The sequence below is a fragment of the Cryptomeria japonica genome, chromosome 9 (assembly GCF_030272615.1).
Source record: "Cryptomeria japonica chromosome 9, Sugi_1.0, whole genome shotgun sequence".
Lineage (NCBI taxonomy): Eukaryota > Viridiplantae > Streptophyta > Pinopsida > Cupressales > Cupressaceae > Cryptomeria > Cryptomeria japonica.
In genome coordinates, this window is record NC_081413.1 from 562,884,781 (window position 1) to 562,904,457 (window position 19,677).

A 19,677-nucleotide genomic window follows, 5' to 3' on the forward strand; every position below is an offset into this window, starting at 1 on the left:
CTAAGGGGTCATGCATGTGTTCTAACACATGGGTGACCCCTTAGGACCACACAATGCCCCTTACAACACATGTACACCCCTTAGGACCTATTAGGACCACATAAGACCAAATGGTGTCGAAAGGGGTCTTATGTGGTCTTAAGGGGTCATGCATGTGTTCTAACACATGGGTGGCCCCTTAGGACCACACATGGCCCCTTAAGACACATGTGCGCCCCTTAGGACCTATTAGGACCACATAATACCAAATGGTGTCGAAAGAGGTCTTATGTTGTCCTAAGGGGTCACGCATGTGTTCTAACACATGGGTGCATTTGCACCCCTTAGGACCTATTACAACCATATAAGACATGTTGAAATTAATTAAACTATATATGCAATTGTAAATTAATACCCCTTAGGACCACACAAGGCCCCTTACAACACATGTGCACCCCTTAGGACCTATTACAACCATAAGACATATGTTGAAATTAATTAAATTGTATATGAAATTGTAAATTAATACCTCTTAGGACCACACAAGGCCCCTTAGGACCACACAAGACCCCTTATGACACATGTGCACCCCTTAGGACCTATTAGGACCACATAAGACCAAATGGTGTCGAAAGGGGTCTTATGTGGTTCTAAGGGGTCACACATGTGTTCTAACACATGGGTGACCCCTTAGGACCACCCAAGACCCCTTGCGACACATCTGCACCCCTTAGGACCTATTAGGACCACATAAGACCAAATGGTGTCGCAAGGGGTCTTATGTGGTCCTAAGGGGTCACGTGTGTGTTCTAACACATGGGCGACCCCTTAGGACCACAAGGCCCTTACGACACATGTGCACCCCTTAGGACCTATTAGGACTACATAAGACCAAATGGTGTCGAAAGGGGTCTTATGTAGTCTTAAGGGGTCACGCATGTATTCTAACACATGGGTGACCCCTTAGGACCACACAAGGCCCCTTACGGCACATCTGCACCCCTTAGGACCTATTACGACCATATAAGACATATGTTGAAATTAATTAAATTGTATATGCAACTGTAAATTAATTATGATTTAATTTGTCTTAATATGACTAATTGTAATTGTAAATTAATTTGACTAATTTCCAAATTAATTATTGTATATGCAAATATATATAATTGTAAATTAGACATATATTGAAATTTAAAAATAAATTTATAGTTGTTTAAATTTCTTTTGTGCATAGATCTAGAAATTATCTTAAATTTCTTTTTTGTATATCTATTTTTTTTAATTTACATGTTTAAATATGTTTTAAATGATTTAAATGTATGTATACTTTTATAATTATTGTAATGTGTACTACATATATCTACATTACCCACTCACATCATATCTGGTGAGCCTGGATCACATAACACTAGTAGTTTTGAGCCTGGTGTTCATCCCCCTGGGAGTGAGAAGACGTCACATAGATCTGCCACAACTCCACAGGAGAGACAACAGCTCTACAATCAAACAGCAGAGGCACTCCAACATGCCCTAGATCATTTAAATATCAGAATTGGAGACATGCGTGATCAAACAAATAAGCAAAGAGGTGAGATAATTAAACAGGAGCTACTTCATATGGTTGACCTCACTGACAATTATAATCCATATGACGAGGTCAACGCAGAGGAGTTCCATAGATCCCTTTCATGCAGTGTATGTGGTACGGTGAAATGGGACACGTGCACTAGTATGACCTTTTATCTATCCTAGATGGTTAGCCACTCATCATAGGTGGCCCCAAAAGGATGAGTTGAGCTCCTTTATTTCTACAAACAATTGTTTGTAGAGTTTCATTTGTTGGATGATGTTGACTACACCGATTTTCCGAAACATGTTGGGCAAGGGAAGGGCAGATTTCAAATAAGTTTAGATGGCCAGGTGTACCCCCGCCCATTAATAAGCGGGCATTGATTGGTCCAAACCTTGTGGTTCTTCCCAAGAGTGCGGACCTAGCACATGTTGTAGGTAGTGTACTAGATGACACTCAACAGTCCATATTTTCCAGTATTGTTACTATAGTCACACAGGTGGATGAGATGACATCAGATCGGGTGGGTAGATTTTTGTTGTGCTCTCATACTAGCATTCATGATGCATCAATGAATGATGATCCATATGTTTGAGTAGACATGCCATCGCCGATGGATGTTGCACGCATGCATGACATAGATCCTTTACGACAAATGAGTGCATGCTTATCTAGTGATCTCTTGGATTCATATCAGGTCATTGCAATGGAGCATGGGATCCCACTAGAGGAGGCCCCATCATTTGTTAGGCGTGTACTTGGTAGACCGAGTGCTTCTAGTCGTGGTTGTGAGCATATAGATTCTTAGCCTACTGTTGTTGCACATCCTATTGCCCCATCCCAACATACAACAGTTGGTCAGGATACACCTCCTCCTGTTTATACATCAGTTGATCGAGCCACAATACCTGGTACTGGATTTTCGGGGATGTCCACTATCGTGCTTATGGAGCCAGACAATGAGGGGGATCATGTTGCAGTGGGCTCCTTGCATGATTCTGACATCAGCAGGATTGGACAAGCCTTACATGTTGCAGGAGAGGTAAGAATTATAATTTACTAATTTAATTTAGAAATTTTATATAGCTACTTGATTGTACACATGAACTGCATAGATTAAATTGATTATATATATTGGATTGTATTTTTTGAACTATATAGGGTATCATGTTAGGGTCAATGTATGGAGATTTGGATGCTGTCACTGACCAAGTTGTTCATCAGGAGACACAAGTATATAAAAAATTTAAATTTTTTTTTTTTTTGTTTTTAAGTTCTATTTAAATGGATATCTAGGTATTGATTAAATAATTTCAAGTTATATAAATTATATATATATATATCAAAAAAAATGTGTGCATTGTCTAGATGAGCGAGCATTGCGCAGGATGAGCCATTCATCCTGCAAATGTTCTAGAGTCTAGCATGTGCATGATGGAGGTGTTAGAGACCCTAAGGTATGTTTATCTACAACCACATACATGTACATGTTCAAGTAGATTCAATTTGATATTTAAAATAAATTATATATATATATATATATATATATATATATATATATATATATATATATATATATATATATATATATATATATATATATATATATATATATATATATATATATATATATATATATATAATGAATGTTTAAATAATGTGCATGTGAGTTCATGTGTAATTTATATTGCAGGTGCAGGGAGCGATGTTTGAGGATTTGCACATTGCCACAGACCTTGTTCATCAGGAGACACAAGTATACATTATAACTTTAAATTAATTGTTTCTTAAATATTTTAGTTCTATGTTTAAAGGGTTAGGTTCCAAGTTATAAATATATGTGTATGTATATCTAACAAAATTTCAACATTGCAGGATGCATCACTATTACGCAGGTTGGGTTCCTCGTCACATAGACGTCCTAGAATCCTGCATGCACATGGTGGTGATGTTAGAAACCCTTCAGAGGTATGTTTGTCTACACATATACTCTTAATATATGTTACTTAAAAAAATTTACTCTATTATGATTTAAATGTTTAATGTATGAGTTTATGTGTGCATACTCTATTGTAGGTGCATGGGGCAATGTTTGAGGATTTGCACATTGTCATTGGCCCTGTTCATCAAGAGACATAGGTATACATTATAACTTTAAATTAATTGTTTCTTTTAAATATTTAAGTTCTATATTTAAAGTATTAGGTTCCAAGTTATAAATATATGTGTATGTATATCTAACAAAATTTCAACATTGCAAGATGCACCACTATCATGCAGGTTGAGCTCCTCGTCACATAGACTTCCTAGAATCCTACTTGCACATGGTGGTGTTGTTAGAGACTCTTCAGAGGTATGTTTGTCTACGTGCAAATATTTAAGTTCTATATTTAAAGTATTAGGTTCCAAGTTATAAATATGTGTTTGTGTGTGTGCATATTTTCTAGACATTTCATATTTGTACATGTGTACTAGACATTTCATACATATGTACTACACATTTCATATGTGTATGTGTACTAGATATTTGTTTTCCATATTTCATGTGTGTATGTGTACTAGACATTTAATACATGTGTACATGTGATAGATAGACATATATGTGTATGTGTTAGATAGATCTACATTTCATACTACTTTGCACGTTTTTATAGATAGATAGATAGATAGATAGATTACGTTTTTTAAAGTTAAGTGTTTAAATGATACATAGTCATTTGAATTTCAAATGTGTATCTTATAGATAGACATATACATATATGTGTTAGGAATCTACATTTCATACTAGACTTTGCATGTTTTTGAAAGTTAAGTGTTTAAAGGTTACATTTTTGAAAGTTAAGTGTTTATGTATATTGTAGTTGTTCATTGTTAAACAAATTTAGTCATTAAAATTTAATTTAGTTGTTCATTTTAGTTAAGTGTTTATGTATGTTTAATGAACTTAATTCAAAAATTTAATTAACTTATATCTATATATTTAAATTTAATGAATTTATATCCATGACGCAAATATCCCCTTAAGACCACTTAAAACACCTTAGGACAACATAATTAGATGAATCCAAATAGCATAATTAAATAAAACAATATATGTGTAAATATAAATTAAATGAATGTACATAGATGAATAAAATGAATCCATGCATGTGTAAAAATATAAATGAATCAATGATTCAAATATCCCCTTAAATCCCCTTAAGACCACATAAAACAATTTAAGACAACATATTTAGATTCAAATTTAATTTAGTTGTTCATTTTAGTTAAAACCCCTTAAATACCCTTAAGCATACAAATTTAGTCATTAAAATTTAATTTAGTTGTTCATTTTAGTTAAGTGTTTATGTATGTTTAATGAACTTATATCTATATATTTAAATTTAATGAACTTATATCCATGACGCAAATATCCCCTTAAGACCACTTAAAACACCTTAGGACAACATAATTGGATGAATCCTAACAACATAATTAAACGAAATAATATATGTGTAAATATAAATTAAATGAATGTACATAGATGAATAAAAGGAATCCATGCATGTGTAAAAATATAAAAGAATCCATGACGCAAATATCCCCGTAAATCCCTTAAGACCACTTAAAATACCTTAAGACAACATAATTAGATTGAAATTTAATTTAGTTGTTCATTTTAGTTAAATCCCCTTAAGCATACAAATTTAGTCGTTAAAATTTAATTTAGTTGTTCATTTAAGTGTTTATGTATGTTTAATGAACTTAATTCAAAAATTTAATGAACTTATATCTATATATTTAAATTTAATGAACTTATATCCATGACACAAATATCCCCTTAAATCCCTTTAAGACCACTTAAAACACCTTACGACAACATAATTAGATGAATCCAAACAACATAATTAAATGAAACTATATATGTGTAAATATAAATTAAATGAATGCACATAGATAAATTAAAATGAATCCATGCATGTGTAAAAACATAAAAGAATCCATGACGCAAATATCTCCTTAAATCCCCTTAAGACCACTTAAAACACCTTAAGACAACATAATTAGATTGAAATTTAATTTAGTTGTTCATTTTAGTTAAATCCTCTTAAGCATACAAATTTAGTCGTTAAAATTTAATTTAGTTGTTCATTTTAGTTAAGTGTTTATGTATGTTTAATGAACTTCAAAAATTTAATGAACTTATATCTATATATTTAAATTTAATGAACTTATATCCATGACGCAAATATCCCCTTAAAACCACTTAAAACACCTTAGAACAACATAATTAAATGAAACAATATATGTGTAAATATAAATTAAATGAATGTACAGATGAATAAAACGAACCCATGCGTGTGTAAAAATATAAAAGAATCAATGACACAAATATCCCCTTAAATCCCCTTAAGACCATTTAAAACACCTTAAGACAACATAATTAGATTGAAATTTAATTTAGTTTTTCATTTTAGTTAAATCCCCTTAAGCATACAAATTTAGTCATTAAAATTTAATTTAGTTGTTCATTTTAGTTAAGTGTTTATGTATGTTTAATGAACTTACTTCAGAAATTTAATGAACTTATATCTATATATTTAAATTTAATGAACTTATATCCATGACGCAAATATCCCCTTAAATCTCCTTAAGACTGCTTAAAACACATTAGGACAACATAATTAAATGAATCCATACAACATAATTAAATGAAATCATACATTTGTAAATATAAATTAAATGAATACATAGATGAATAAAACGAATCCATGCATGTGTAAAAATATAAATGAATCCATGACACAAATATCCCCTTAAGACAATCACAATATATATATATATATATATATATATATATATATATATATATATATATATATATATATATATATATATATATATATATATATGATCTCTTGGATCATGCATATCTATAAATGAATTGATACATGTATACATACATTTAAAGATGATTTAATAGGTGATTCACACATTGAAAATTCAAGCTACCTGTGTTACTATATATACATGCGTAACTATATATACAACATAATTAAATGAAACTATGCATGTGTAAATATAAATTAAATGAATACATAGATGAATAAAATGAATCCATGCATGTGTACAAATATAAATGAATCCATACATGTGTTTAAATGACCTATTAAGACAACATGTAATGAAATAAATCCATACACATAAATAAAATTAAAAATTAAAATCAATACATTATTGTTCAATGCATAGACACGAAATATTTAATTTAAGAATAAAACATGTAAAATCAACGTATAAAATGTAAAATAGATGCATCAACAAAACTAAATTTCCACAAGTTATCCAAATGAAAATTGTAGTACCCCTGCCGTAATCAATTTCTAATCTTGGTTTGACCTTGGTTAGTTTATCATGTTATAATGTTATAGTCAGATGTTTTGGATTTTTGTGCATACTTGTTAATGTGGTTTTCACGCCAATTCGTATGCAAGTTTATTAGTTCTCCTATTTTGTGTTATTAATATCAGGCTAACACTTTCATTAAGTATAGATATGTATGCATGTATGACTCTTGGTTGCAGGAGATTTCAGGTACAGTGTCGCATGGGTGCGAGGTTCGTCTCCGCCTGGATTCGCAGGTTTGAGTATACCTCTTTGGTCCTTAGAATTTGGATTAGGTGGTCATAAGACCCTCATTTGACCATAGTCGTGCTCAAGTGAACATCGTCAGTCGTCGTCGGTATTCTCTTTGGTTGGGTATGCAGGTCGTCTATTTGTTTGGCTTTCTTGGGTTGCGTGTTTGTGTGGGGTTAAATTGAGTATTTAATTTGATTTGATGTATGTTTACGCATTAGTATTTTGGAGACTAAATTAAATAGGTTCCCTTTTTATGAGATTAATCATTAATTAGAATTGCTCTATTCAGGTTGGTAGCAAGTTCATTTAAATGATGAATATTTTCAATTATGCTTTTGAAATGAAAGATTTAAATTTATTCGAAATAGAATTAATTTAAGCTCTTTAGCATTTTGGCATAGAAAGGGGTAATTTAAGTTATTTGGGAAAATCAATTTTAATTTGAAAAGCAAGTTTAATATATTGATTTGTTGAAAAGAATGAATTTGGAGATTTTATTTTAAATAAAAATATTTTAAATCCAAAAATGAATTTTTGGTCAAACTTTTCCCCATTTAACCTAGGTTTGAAAATAATTTTTGGAGGATTATTTTGGAGAGTATTTTGGAAAAATATTTTTGGGAATGAAATTTTGGGGATTTTGCAAAAGGAAGGATTTTTGGAGCTTGCAGGTTGGCTTCTCCTTCAATCTTGTCAGGATTGTTGAACCAAGTAGATCTCTGGTTTATTTCATTGGCTTCTTTGTTTTAAAGAAATTGTTTTGGATTTTGTATAAATCTGTTTGTGAAGATTAAAAAATCTCATCTATTTGAGGAAAATGAAATAGTTGTAATTATATCTCCAATCCAAACCCTCCTTGTCTTCTTTTCCATCTCAAGTTTAGGTTTTGGTTGCTCAGGTTGTTTTAAAATCAAATTTGGGGTTTGGCTGTTCAAGATGAAATTTTGTTTAAAACTCTATTGAATGTTCTTAGAAATAAGTTTTAAATTGGAAAATTAGTTTGGGGTTTGGCAGATTTGTTGATTAGATGTGTAAATCAATCTTATTTTGCCAAGTATGGTGTTTGGTTGGAAACTTTTACCTTTTCTGGGTCTAGTCATTCTGTGGATGCAGACATTTTGCAACCCATGAAGTTCTGGAAAAATGGTTTTAAGTCTCAGTCTGAGACTGTTTAAAAAAGTTGAAATTTATTTATTTTAAAAGTTATTTTTAAAAAACAAAAAATAAGCATAAAAAAATGAATTTAACCCCACGTGGCAGGGAAAACCCCCCACCAAGCGAGGAGGTAGCAGGCTACCAAAGGTAGCGGTTGCTTACAATTGGTAGCAGCGCTACCAATGGTAGCGACCTGGTACCATTTGGAAATTGTAATTTTTTATATATATTTTTTTTTGTGTTAAAAAAAATATATATAATAATATATTAATAAAATAATAGTTATTTTTTTAAAATAAGTTTTAATTATTATTTAATTCAACCATTAAATAATAATTGATGAATAGTTGGTCAATAACTAATGTATATTTTTAAATATATATTAACTGTTGTTAATTTATGATTTTATTAATTATTGTGTGTGTGTATATATATATATATATATATTGGTTTGTATATTTGTTAAAAAAATATATACGTAAGGAAGTATTATGCTAATTCAGAGAATGATTACCTATTTTGCTTTAACTCTCTTCTAATGTATATTTCCATTTTTTGGAAAGTATATGCTTGTTTTGGAGATGTGAGAGTGGTTTATTTATTTCGAAAAAGAATAAGAATAATGTTTTATTTTGAAGAATAAATATCATATTTAGTGAGTTAATGTTTATTTAATTATATCCATGTGAATTTGGTTTAAAAACTCAAGATGAATTATTTATGTTTTTTATTAAGGAAAAACAGGTTTTAAGGGCCCTGAAACCCTATACAAGACAGGTTTTGGGAGGACCTGCAACCTGAACCAAAAGATAAACTTGAAAGTCCACTCAAAGAAACAGAACACAAATGAGACTCAGCACAGCCAAACCAAAGATGGGGTACAGCACAAGAAGGACCCCCAACAAAAACCAACGAGCTGCAAAAGACCAGCAGCTCCAACCCAACCAGGACGGATCAAGAATTTGACCTACACTGGGACGATTTAGATTTTTTACTTTTAACAATAATTCATCCCTCCTCAACCCTAGTAGCAACCTTTTGCCAAGAGGGTGGGCCCAGAATAGAGGACCTCCCATCACCAAGAGGAACAAAGCCATCATCCGGAGAGGTATGGACAACAGAAATAAAAGAATCAGATAAAGATCCAACATCAATCTGGGAAGCGGGAAGGTCATCCACCAAAGAAGAAGATCCAGCATTCTTCAAATGATCATTTGGGATGCCACTGCAAGCATCCACACTCCTGAGGCAAAGCTACACTAAAAACAGAGGCAGCAACCAGAGGCTTGGCCTGAGGAACCTACGCAACCACCTGGGAGAAGCTTTTCTTTGGTTATGTTATAATATGATGCATATGAACTTAGTGAGTTAGAAAACCATGAGTGATCTATACTTAGATGAGGTACACAAACTGCAATCAAACTTAAATCATTTAAGAAAATTGGATCGACTTTTAATGTTTAAATCAATATGGAAAAAGATTGTCTTTTTTGGTTATTGTTTGTGCAAGTTTAATTTTCTATATTCGCATTTGCTTAAGTAATGGCAAGACTTTGATTTGTTTGATTGGACCTTGTCGTATGATTGATTTGGGGTACCTGTTTCTGTCCTCAATCTTGAGTTTGATTGTTGTCTTGTGATGGTGTTGTAATCAGTCATGTCCTTTATGCGGGTGTCGAATGTTGATTCGTAGTTGATCATAACTGGTCAGGTCTCTAGTTAGAGTACTGTCAGTCAGTGCACCATGTATGAAGTCTTGTTTGACCAAGTGGGTATTCCTACTGCTTTGAACTCCGTTTGTTTGACCATGTGTAATCCTGGGTTTAGGAGTTTGTTGAGTATGGTCTAGTTTCGTAGGGGAAAGTGGCTTTCAATTGGGGATCGTGAAGGATTGTTGATTTGTATAATGGAATGTATTCAGTTATTGATAATGCAATTAAAGTATGCTTGGAAAGTATTCATTAGTTTATGATGAAATTAAAGTACATTTTGAAATTAGATGCATGGCTTATGTTTTAATGAAAAGTTTGAACGTAATGGTTGGTTAAATTTTATTGGATGAACTTAATCATGCCACCTACACTTTTAACCTCAATGGATGAACCTTGTCATATGATCTATATTTTTATCTTACTGAAAGAAATTATCCTTGTTTAAGTATTATCTCGTTATTAAGATAATCAGCTTAATTGGATTAGTTAGCATGAGTTGAGTGTAATGTGGAATTAAGTAATCACGTTGGGAAACTCTTTAGGTGTTAATTGAAGTCTTTCGTTGTGTAATCTGATCTTTGATATCTCATTGTATCATTGTGTTGTATTTAACTTTATATATATGCACTCTATTCTTGTAATTTAGCTTAATCCCTTCGGGGTTTCCTAGCGGGGCATTACATAAACACATGTCTAGAAATTTCTAAATATATATGAGTTTATCAAAATAAAACCTATCTAATATAATTTACTTGTTCAAACATGACAAGTGAACTTATAGATGCTAAGGGCTACTCCATACTAGTTTGGACTAACTTTTGTCAACAACCCAAGAGTGATAAGTATAAAAATCCACAACTCAAGAGGTGTAGTTGGTTGTGGAAAATTTATTGACGGCCACATGTGTTGTGTTGTTACACTAATTCCCTAGCCAATGATAACCACAAGTAATATATGATTCTTATTTGTCATCACAACTAACAATGACTTCAAAATAGATGGAACCGTGATGTAATATGGGATGCAACAACCTTTACCTTTTCATATCAAATGTACTTAAAGGCTTGGGTATTAGTAAACTATGTAAAAGAGAATATGCATGTAGTAAGGTCACATCCACTTCCTTTTTGCTAGATGGACATTGTGTACATGTGATGTATGTAAGACTTGATCACTATGCACGTACATGTGATACATGTATGAGTTGAATGCTATGCACTATTTATTCATGTACTAACATTTGCATTGGATATACCAATTGTTATACTAATGTAAATATATATAATTATAAGTATTAATTTAATTAATGTTTATGATTCAAAAGAAAGGTTGAAGATCTCATCCCAAATTCAAAGATGAATTATTTTATTCATATTTGATGCAAACTACAAAGACTATGAATCTCAAAAGGGGGATACATGCAGCCATTTTCTATGAATCCTTGGAAAATAGGTTTGGAACTAGAGATATGTCATGATATTAGGAGCTCACCTTGTTTAGTACAAGAATGTAAGATTGTGGCATGGAGATGTTGTAATTGCTATTATTTGATTAAGTTAAGAGATTGACATTCTAAACATAAAAATGTTGCTTGGTTAATTAAAGAAATACTTAGAATGTAATAAAATTGTTTTAAAAATAAATTATTACAAGACACCTATTGTCCATCAATACTTAATGATAGTGATATATAAAGAGCTGAAAAGGCACATTAAATCCGCCTACTAAATGTATGATAAGAGGCAGATCATGTTTCTTGACATTCTCAAAATGATAATTATATCTAAAAATATGTATAATTTCATTAAAACTTAAATGACTATATTAAATACATATGATTGTCAATCGAAAATAAATATACATTTCTGAGAAATGTTACAGGTTATAACCTTGTCAACTTTTGAGTAGAATAGACCATATATTACACATAATTTACTAATAATGTATATATCCTCCTATCGAATATACAAATTAAACTATTTATATTGAGTTTATTAAGCAAAGTCACAATAAGCTATAAAATTGAGTTAATATGGATCATAATAAATACTTGAGACTATGCTTTCGGCAGTCAAATTTGATTCTTGAGTTGTTCCTGCATGAATAATAGCAAATTAGTGCCAAAAAAAAATCAAAGAAAGTATATATTGTATGCATGCGGTTTACAAGTTATTGTAGACAATCTAGTTGAATAAAATTCTTCTACTAAGTACAAAGAATGATTAATATACACATCAATAATAAATCAAGGTCACACTACATATTACGATAGATTAAGAAAGCAATATATTAACGAGGACAATACACTTGGATTGTTTTTTAAATTTTTTATTAAGCAAATGACTGTGGCATGGATGATAGTGAAGTGGCAAACTCATAAAAGTTTGTTGCACCTCTACCGAAATCATTACATTTATTCTTATTGTTACTGTATTTTGGGTTGTTATTGATCTTATTTTTATTTTTTTAATTTTGAGTTGTTTTCATATGTTCAAAAACATATGAAAAAAAGAAGTTTTAAGTTTTTAATAGTCGAATCATATGAAAACCTCAAAATCTCTTCAATGCATAGAATATTGAGTTTCTTTTGGTTTTGATGAAAATTTACGAGTAAAATAAGTTTTTCATTCAAGTCTTACTAGTATGACTAGCTTTTGGAAAGAGTTATTTGTGCTCTAAGTGGGAATAATGCTCTATTAATGCATAAGTAGAGTAAAGTTAAAAAATTGAAGAGAAATGATCATTTGGTTGCAACTTTGACAAATCATAAAAAATGCTAAATTGTTCTTCCAAACATGTCAAAATGACTGCTTGACCTTTTTAAATCAAAATAGCCCTCAAAATGCAGTTAGATCAATTGGATTATATTTTATTAGTGAAATTTACCATAATTGCCCTCTGGTACATTTGGCATGCTAGCACATCAGGCAAGTCAAATTGGCTTAAAATCAAATTTAAAAATGTCAATAATCCATTTTGAAAAAATGAGTAGGTGAAGAGCACCAAAGGTCATTATAGCTAACTTCACGCACCCTAAGTGATACATTTGATTTTGACAAAAAAATATTGTTGTCTTTGTATGCAACTTGACTACTTATAGCTTTCATTTTGGCTTCTAGGTAGTAAAAACAAATGCCATGGGATTCATTATGCACACAAGGACCAAAAAGTAGTCATTTCAAAGTGTCATCCCAAACATATCCCCTATTAACCATTTGCTTGGACAACAAAAAAATTTGCACAGTTGATCTAATACAAATGCCTCAATAATCATGTGTTATTGGTACCAATAAAGTTGCACAATTGATCTAAGTACTATCTTTTATTCCCACCATCTGCACAATTGATCTAAGTACTAGCTTTTATTCTCACCGTCTGCACAATTGATCTAAGTACTAGCTTTTCTTCCCATCATTGGATATACCAATGGGTTGTTATTGGACCACTAGATAATTTTTTAGTGGACTGTTAATTAAAGAAATCCAATGAACAGTAATTACAACATGAAGTTGAGCTCATTCCACAAATAAAAGTTAAAAGAATGTAAAAGTTTTTAAAAAAAATATATTTGTAAGGCCCTAAGATTGCACCCAAAGTCAATGCCTTCCACATAATAGGTGTGTTTGGTGCACCAAGCCACTAGGGTGGCCAAATGGCCCGCTTGACATATCTATTTCCTCGTCCCAAACAGCACTCAACGAATAGTAGATTAAAGTTCTAGACGTAACCATTTACCCATGTCCCCATGTTGCTGCTTAAAATTAAGCAATTGGAGTGTTCCCGGCAAAATTTTAATTAAGGGTAAAGGATAAATTAGAATTTTTTCCTATTTTTGTGGAGAGGAACTGCTTAAAACTTAAAAATAAGCTTTGAAAAAAAGGGAGACTCAAAATTAACAACAGCTCATTGAGAAGAATGACAAGTGGCTCCACAATTTTTTTTCATGGGGCCACTAGCTCTACAAATTGCTGCTAAAACTTTTGAGAAGCAGCTGCTAGCCAAAATAAGCTAAGCCGCCGCATGGGACCTACCCTTAGAATAGGAATTTTGGGAGGTTTTGTGTTTGTTATAAAAGAGATTTTTGTCAAATTCAAGGACAGATTCTTTCCACTTCCTGATTTCTTGCTCCTCCGAAGTACTAAATATTTTCACTTGGTACCAATTTTTATTTGAAAAAAATTCAGTCTTAAAACCCTATTTTGTAAACTGGAGGTGTTTTGGCTTGAGATTATAAAAAGAGTCTACTTAAATGTAATTATTATAAATAAAAGACAAACAAAGTGACATCCGTTATGCATACCGAAAAAAGATCAATATCCTGGTGTTTTTCCTCAATTATTTATTCTAAGTGACTTAAAAAAAAATTGAGGTATACAGATAGGGCTGGGAAATTTGTAAATGAAAGATCTAATAGTAAACTTCCAAAAGAGGATAAATTAGCTGAAGCATTTTTGAAATTACAGTTTCTCTTTTAGTTACAGCCTTCCTAAACTTGTTCTCATGGTCATTAGATTTTATAACTAGGATCTGGATTACTTAAGAAGAGTTACAACCTTCCTAAACTTGTTCTCATGGTCATTAGATTTTATAACTAGGATTCTAGAATACTTAACAAGTTGCATGGAAAAATACTGGCTAGGTTCATTCCGAACTCTTCTGATGATTTATTGGGTTTTCCAGTCTTAGATGTCGTGGTTAGGGTTACTGTGGCCAAATACCAAGAACAATAGAATTCAAACAAAGAAGCAGGTTTCAAGCAGGTTTTTTCACCATTGGTCAAAAAAACCTTAAGGTCGTTGCATAAAACTTTTGGAAAAGATACATTTCATGATCTCCTTGGTGACATAATAACATCGAATTTTTGTGGGTTTGTGAAACTAACTAAATAAACTAAACACGACTAAGAAAACTAAAATGATCATTAAAGAAACATTACAATATTCTAATACCCTCCCTTAATAATCATCGTTCTAACTACCCAAAAAACAAAGAAGGCTGCCCCCTTCTCATAACACTGTGACATGAGCCTGCCACTGACCTTGTCACTGAGATGAGCCTGCCACTAACCCTCCCAGAATCCAGAAAACTTCTAGATAACACAAATTGTCCACAAACTTGTGCAGATGAGCATGACGCCTCAAATAGACTACAAAAAGCCACGATTTTTTAGGATAAAGTTGTCAAACCCAAAACCTTAAGTTCACAAAGCATCGTTTTTTCATAATAAAGGGTAAAAACCCTAAGACAGGGACACTTGTACCCATGATTTATGAGGAAAAAATCAGGCAAAACCCAAAATCCCATTCAAACATCGCAAATTACAAATGACTAGACACGATTTCTGAGGTGAAAAATCAATAAAAATCGGACATGATTTTTGAGGTGGAAAATTGATCAAAACCCAAAACGCAAAATCTGAGACGCGGATTAGCATACAAAACTTTTGATTTTGAGGAAAAATGGTAAAACCCAACAAAAAAATTTTAAGCATAAAAATTATTAAAACAATCCCAAAAGATTTTAAGGAAAAAAATTATTAAAACCCATCAAAAATTTTTGAAGGGAAAAAAATTTTGTGAAAAGCTACCAATAATTTTTTAAGGGAAAAAATTATAAACCCATCAAAAAAAATTTAAGGGAAAAAATTTATAGAACCCATCAAAACATCTCCAAGCCACAAAACAAAAAGGTAGATTGCATGCCCTAGTCACATTAGTGCAGGGAGATGAATACATTGAACAAGGTCCAACTCCACGAAGCCCTAGACCGCAAGTACAAAGGATCTGAAACTCTAGGTCGCCAGATGCAAAATACAAATGCAAGTTGCAGATCTGAAACACCATAGTTGCTAACAAAAGACAAAAATCCATAGGCATGAAAAAATAGATGAAAACCTCCACGATCTTCAAATGTAGCACCCAAACTGCTCATGAACACAAGTCCACAAACCCACAAAAATTTTGAATTATAGTTTTAAAAGGGCCCACAAAATTTTGCATGTGAAAATCCTACAAGATCTTTGCCCAAAAGATGGATCAAAACCCTTCATGGGTTTGAACACAAAAACCCGCCTTTGCAAATCCGTACCAAAACAGAGGGCCAGAAAAGCCTTCCCAAAAACCTAAGCCATCCCATGAGGGGGACAAGCTCATACTGGCTCTCATACCATGTTAAAATATTCGATGCTATTATACAATAGAGCGAGAGCTCTATATAAGAATTTACAAGAGATGATGTTTCTAAAAGAAATAATCATTAACAAAAGCTGAAAATAGAAAATCACTAAATAAAGTAAAGATGACTAAGAAAACTAGGATAACCATTAGAGAAACACTATAATTTTATAATATCCTAAGGACAATCTCATTTAACAGTTGTACTTATGTTGAAAGCTTTTGTTCTATTTTTTACCAAGTATTTGTATTTGGAACATATTGTAATAGCCAATTTGATTCATATTTATATTTTGCCTATTGGATGATATTTTGACATATTGGATTTTTTTCTCCAAAATATTTGTATTGTTCATGCAATCTATTGCTGCAGCTTCTCACCTCACCTTCAAAGAACCTAGGTGAACAAAAAGTGAAATGATTTTTATTTAGAATTTGTTTAAGTCATTGCAATTGTAGCAGAATTGGATTCTTGTTAGCTTGAAGGGTGATTAAAAAAGTGCTGATTTCACTCATTGAAAACGAGATAAGATATTTATGGAGTTAGGAAAGAAAGCTTCGGCAAAACCTTACTCCCAACAAAAAAAAAATGCAAAGAAAGGTGAAGAGAGAAAAAATTCTAAGATAGAGAGAATTTTTCTCAGCCTTGGAGTCCATAAGAGATGGGCAGCAACAAATCATTTATAAGTTCTTCAAAGCATTCCAAACTCTAGGTTATATTTCCACCTACAGTAAATTAACTTTTTATTAGAAAGGGGAGATCAACCAGAAGAGGAAATGGTAGATCAGCAAGATGAAGATTTGACCACCCTCCATGTACAGTGTAGAGCACAGAGTGAAGAAGACCTTTCTTTTATAAACTTTTGAAATCTGAAAGCAAAAAAAGGCCTAAGAATGAGAGAAGGCTCAAGCAAGACCAAACTCATAAGGACCTCCAGCAACAATTAGAAAGACTCATAATTCCTTTATTTGACTGTCCAAGAAATGTTCAACCCATGTTTGGATCTAAAATTTACACTACTTCTCTTTGAGTCTGTATGAGGCAATCAAATTTGCTACTCTTCACTTGGAAGGAGTTTCTCACGGATGGTAGTACCATGACTTAATTGCCCAAATCCATAGCCTTGTCACTACATATTAAGATTTCAATCAAATATTGATAGATAAGTTTGATAAGTTTGAGAGGAGAGAGCTTGAAATCCATTTTAGAGAGCAAACACAATTGAAGCAGAGATTTTTAGAGGATTCCAATGATTGTGCCTGATATTTTTTTTAAGAAATCATTTTCTTCTTTAATAAAGGTTTATCTTTTATCTAAGCCCCTCGAGGGCCTAGTTAAGGCTTTTGCACCATCATCTCTAAAAGAAGCTATTAAGAGGGCTTTGACACTTATTCATACCAAAGAACAAGATTTCATCTTGGAAAAAACCACCTACTATTGGATCACAAATGGGCAATTGTTTAGAAAGGAGGTTTCAACTCATTCCCTCAATTGCCACACCACAACTATTTTTATCCAAAAGATTGGATGATCCCACTAGAAATGAACTCCTAGTTACCATTGCCTTGGCAAAGGCCAAGTCCATTTTATTGAGGTAGTATATGATGATGAGTCAAATTTTGAAGAGCCTAAGCTACAACAAATCATAGAAAAGCAATCAATTAAGTATGAACTAGAGAAGTTTGATGTTAGTGAATACAAAAACAATGGTGCACCTATAGCACCTATAGCTCTTTCAAGGACATTTGATATCATCCATTTACGGTCCATGGAGTGCTATCCAAATAGTGGATCATGATGCTTATTAGTAGTGGGGCTACCCACGACTTCATTGATGAAGACTTGATTATTAGGAGAGGGCTGAAGACTTTATTGAATCAATATTTGGATCATAATGCTTATTAGTAGTGGGGCTACCCACAACTTCATTGATGAAGAATTGACTGTTAAGAGAGGATTGAAAGCTGAAGACTTGTTGGATTCAATGCACAACTATGAGGATGGAGATTACTTTCTCCAAGGAACAAGTTGCATGGGACTCCAGCTACTTGGTGATAAAGGCATGCCTACTAATTCATCTTTAGGTAGCATCATACTATCATATTGGAATTCATAATATTTTATATAAGCTAGGTTGCTGGTTCGGGCACCGGTTCGGGTTCGAAGAATCAGTACACTGGTACGGCAAAATTTTGAAAAGGGGTTTGGGTTCGTTTGGGTTTGTTAGTACAAAAACATGTAAATTATATATATATGCAGCCTATAAGCATGAATTAAGATTAGCATGTCACATAGCATCATATAAACAACAAAACCAACATAAACTTGTAATCATAGCATCATGATCATAGCATAACAGCATCATATACATCAAGTTTAATATCAAAATGATAAAATATTCAAGTATCATTGTTTCAACTTTCAACAATTTAAAGTTTGATCATCAAATGGATTCTCTAATTTGTCATCCTCATTCTCCTCCTCCTCATCATTGACATTGACATTAGATGAATCAATGCCAATGCCAATGACACTTGCACTTGCACTTTAAGTTTGTTCGCTATTTGAGTCATCAAATGCAACAAGCTGAGAAGTGAAATCATCCAAATCAGTATGTTTTGGCTCCATATCCCACATCTTCGTTTCCCCTTGCTTGTAGTCATGTTGCTTGTGTGAAATGAGCCAAGTTAATGTTTTAAAACTAACTTATAGGGTCATATTTTAATTTTTTATGTGGTGGAATTCAAAAAAAATTAAATTTTGCAAAAAAAAAAATCCATTTTTGGGCTGTCAAACCCTTGGGTTCAACCTGGGTCCTCTTGGGTTCGACCCTGGGTCCTCTTGGGTTCGCCTTGGTTCAAACCAGGCCTGAATCACGATCCCTGTCCGAACCATAGGCGAACCGGACCCGAACCCTAAACCAGGTACGGACCAGACCAATACCAGGGGTCTAGGGGGCCGAACCCGGTAACTTAGTATATAAGCATAGTGTGGTGTTTAGCAATTTTTTGTTTGGATTATTGCTGAATTGGGGATTCCAACAAATCATAGTTGGAACCAAGCTCTAATCCTACTGTGACTAACATTTACCATCATCTACAAATTTTCAAAAAAGAAATAAAAAGGATTTAAAATATTTGTTGGATATGGGTCACATCAAGCCAAGTTCTAATCCTTTGCTTCATTTGTGGCCCTTGTGAAGAAAAAGGATGACACCATGAGAATGTGCATAGATTATCGTCCTGAATAAGAAGGAAAAAAAGGATAAATGCCCTATTCCCAAGATCAATAAGATCATTTATGTGTTGCATGGAACATTTTTTTAAGATCAAGTTACTATCAAATTCGTACAAAATGACTTTTAGATGCCATTATAGACACTGAGTTTCTCATCATGCCATTTGATTTGATAAATTCATTGACATTTTGCAATTTATGATGAACCAAGTATTGAGTGGTCAATTGAAG

At 32.5% G+C, this 19,677-nt stretch overlaps 1 protein-coding gene across 1 annotated transcript in view; it reads right to left on the minus strand.

The window, feature by feature from the left end:
- Positions 1 to 11,873: 11,873 nt before the first annotated feature.
- Positions 11,874 to 19,677, minus strand: part of LOC131070888 (carotenoid 9,10(9',10')-cleavage dioxygenase) — a 131,086-nt gene continuing 123,282 nt past the window's right edge. Inside the window, exon 14 of the mRNA XM_058006551.2 lies at positions 11,874 to 12,130. Coding sequence (XP_057862534.1) covers positions 12,107 to 12,130 — 24 coding nt within the window. The 3' untranslated portion in view covers positions 11,874 to 12,106. The remainder of the gene's footprint in view (positions 12,131 to 19,677) is intronic.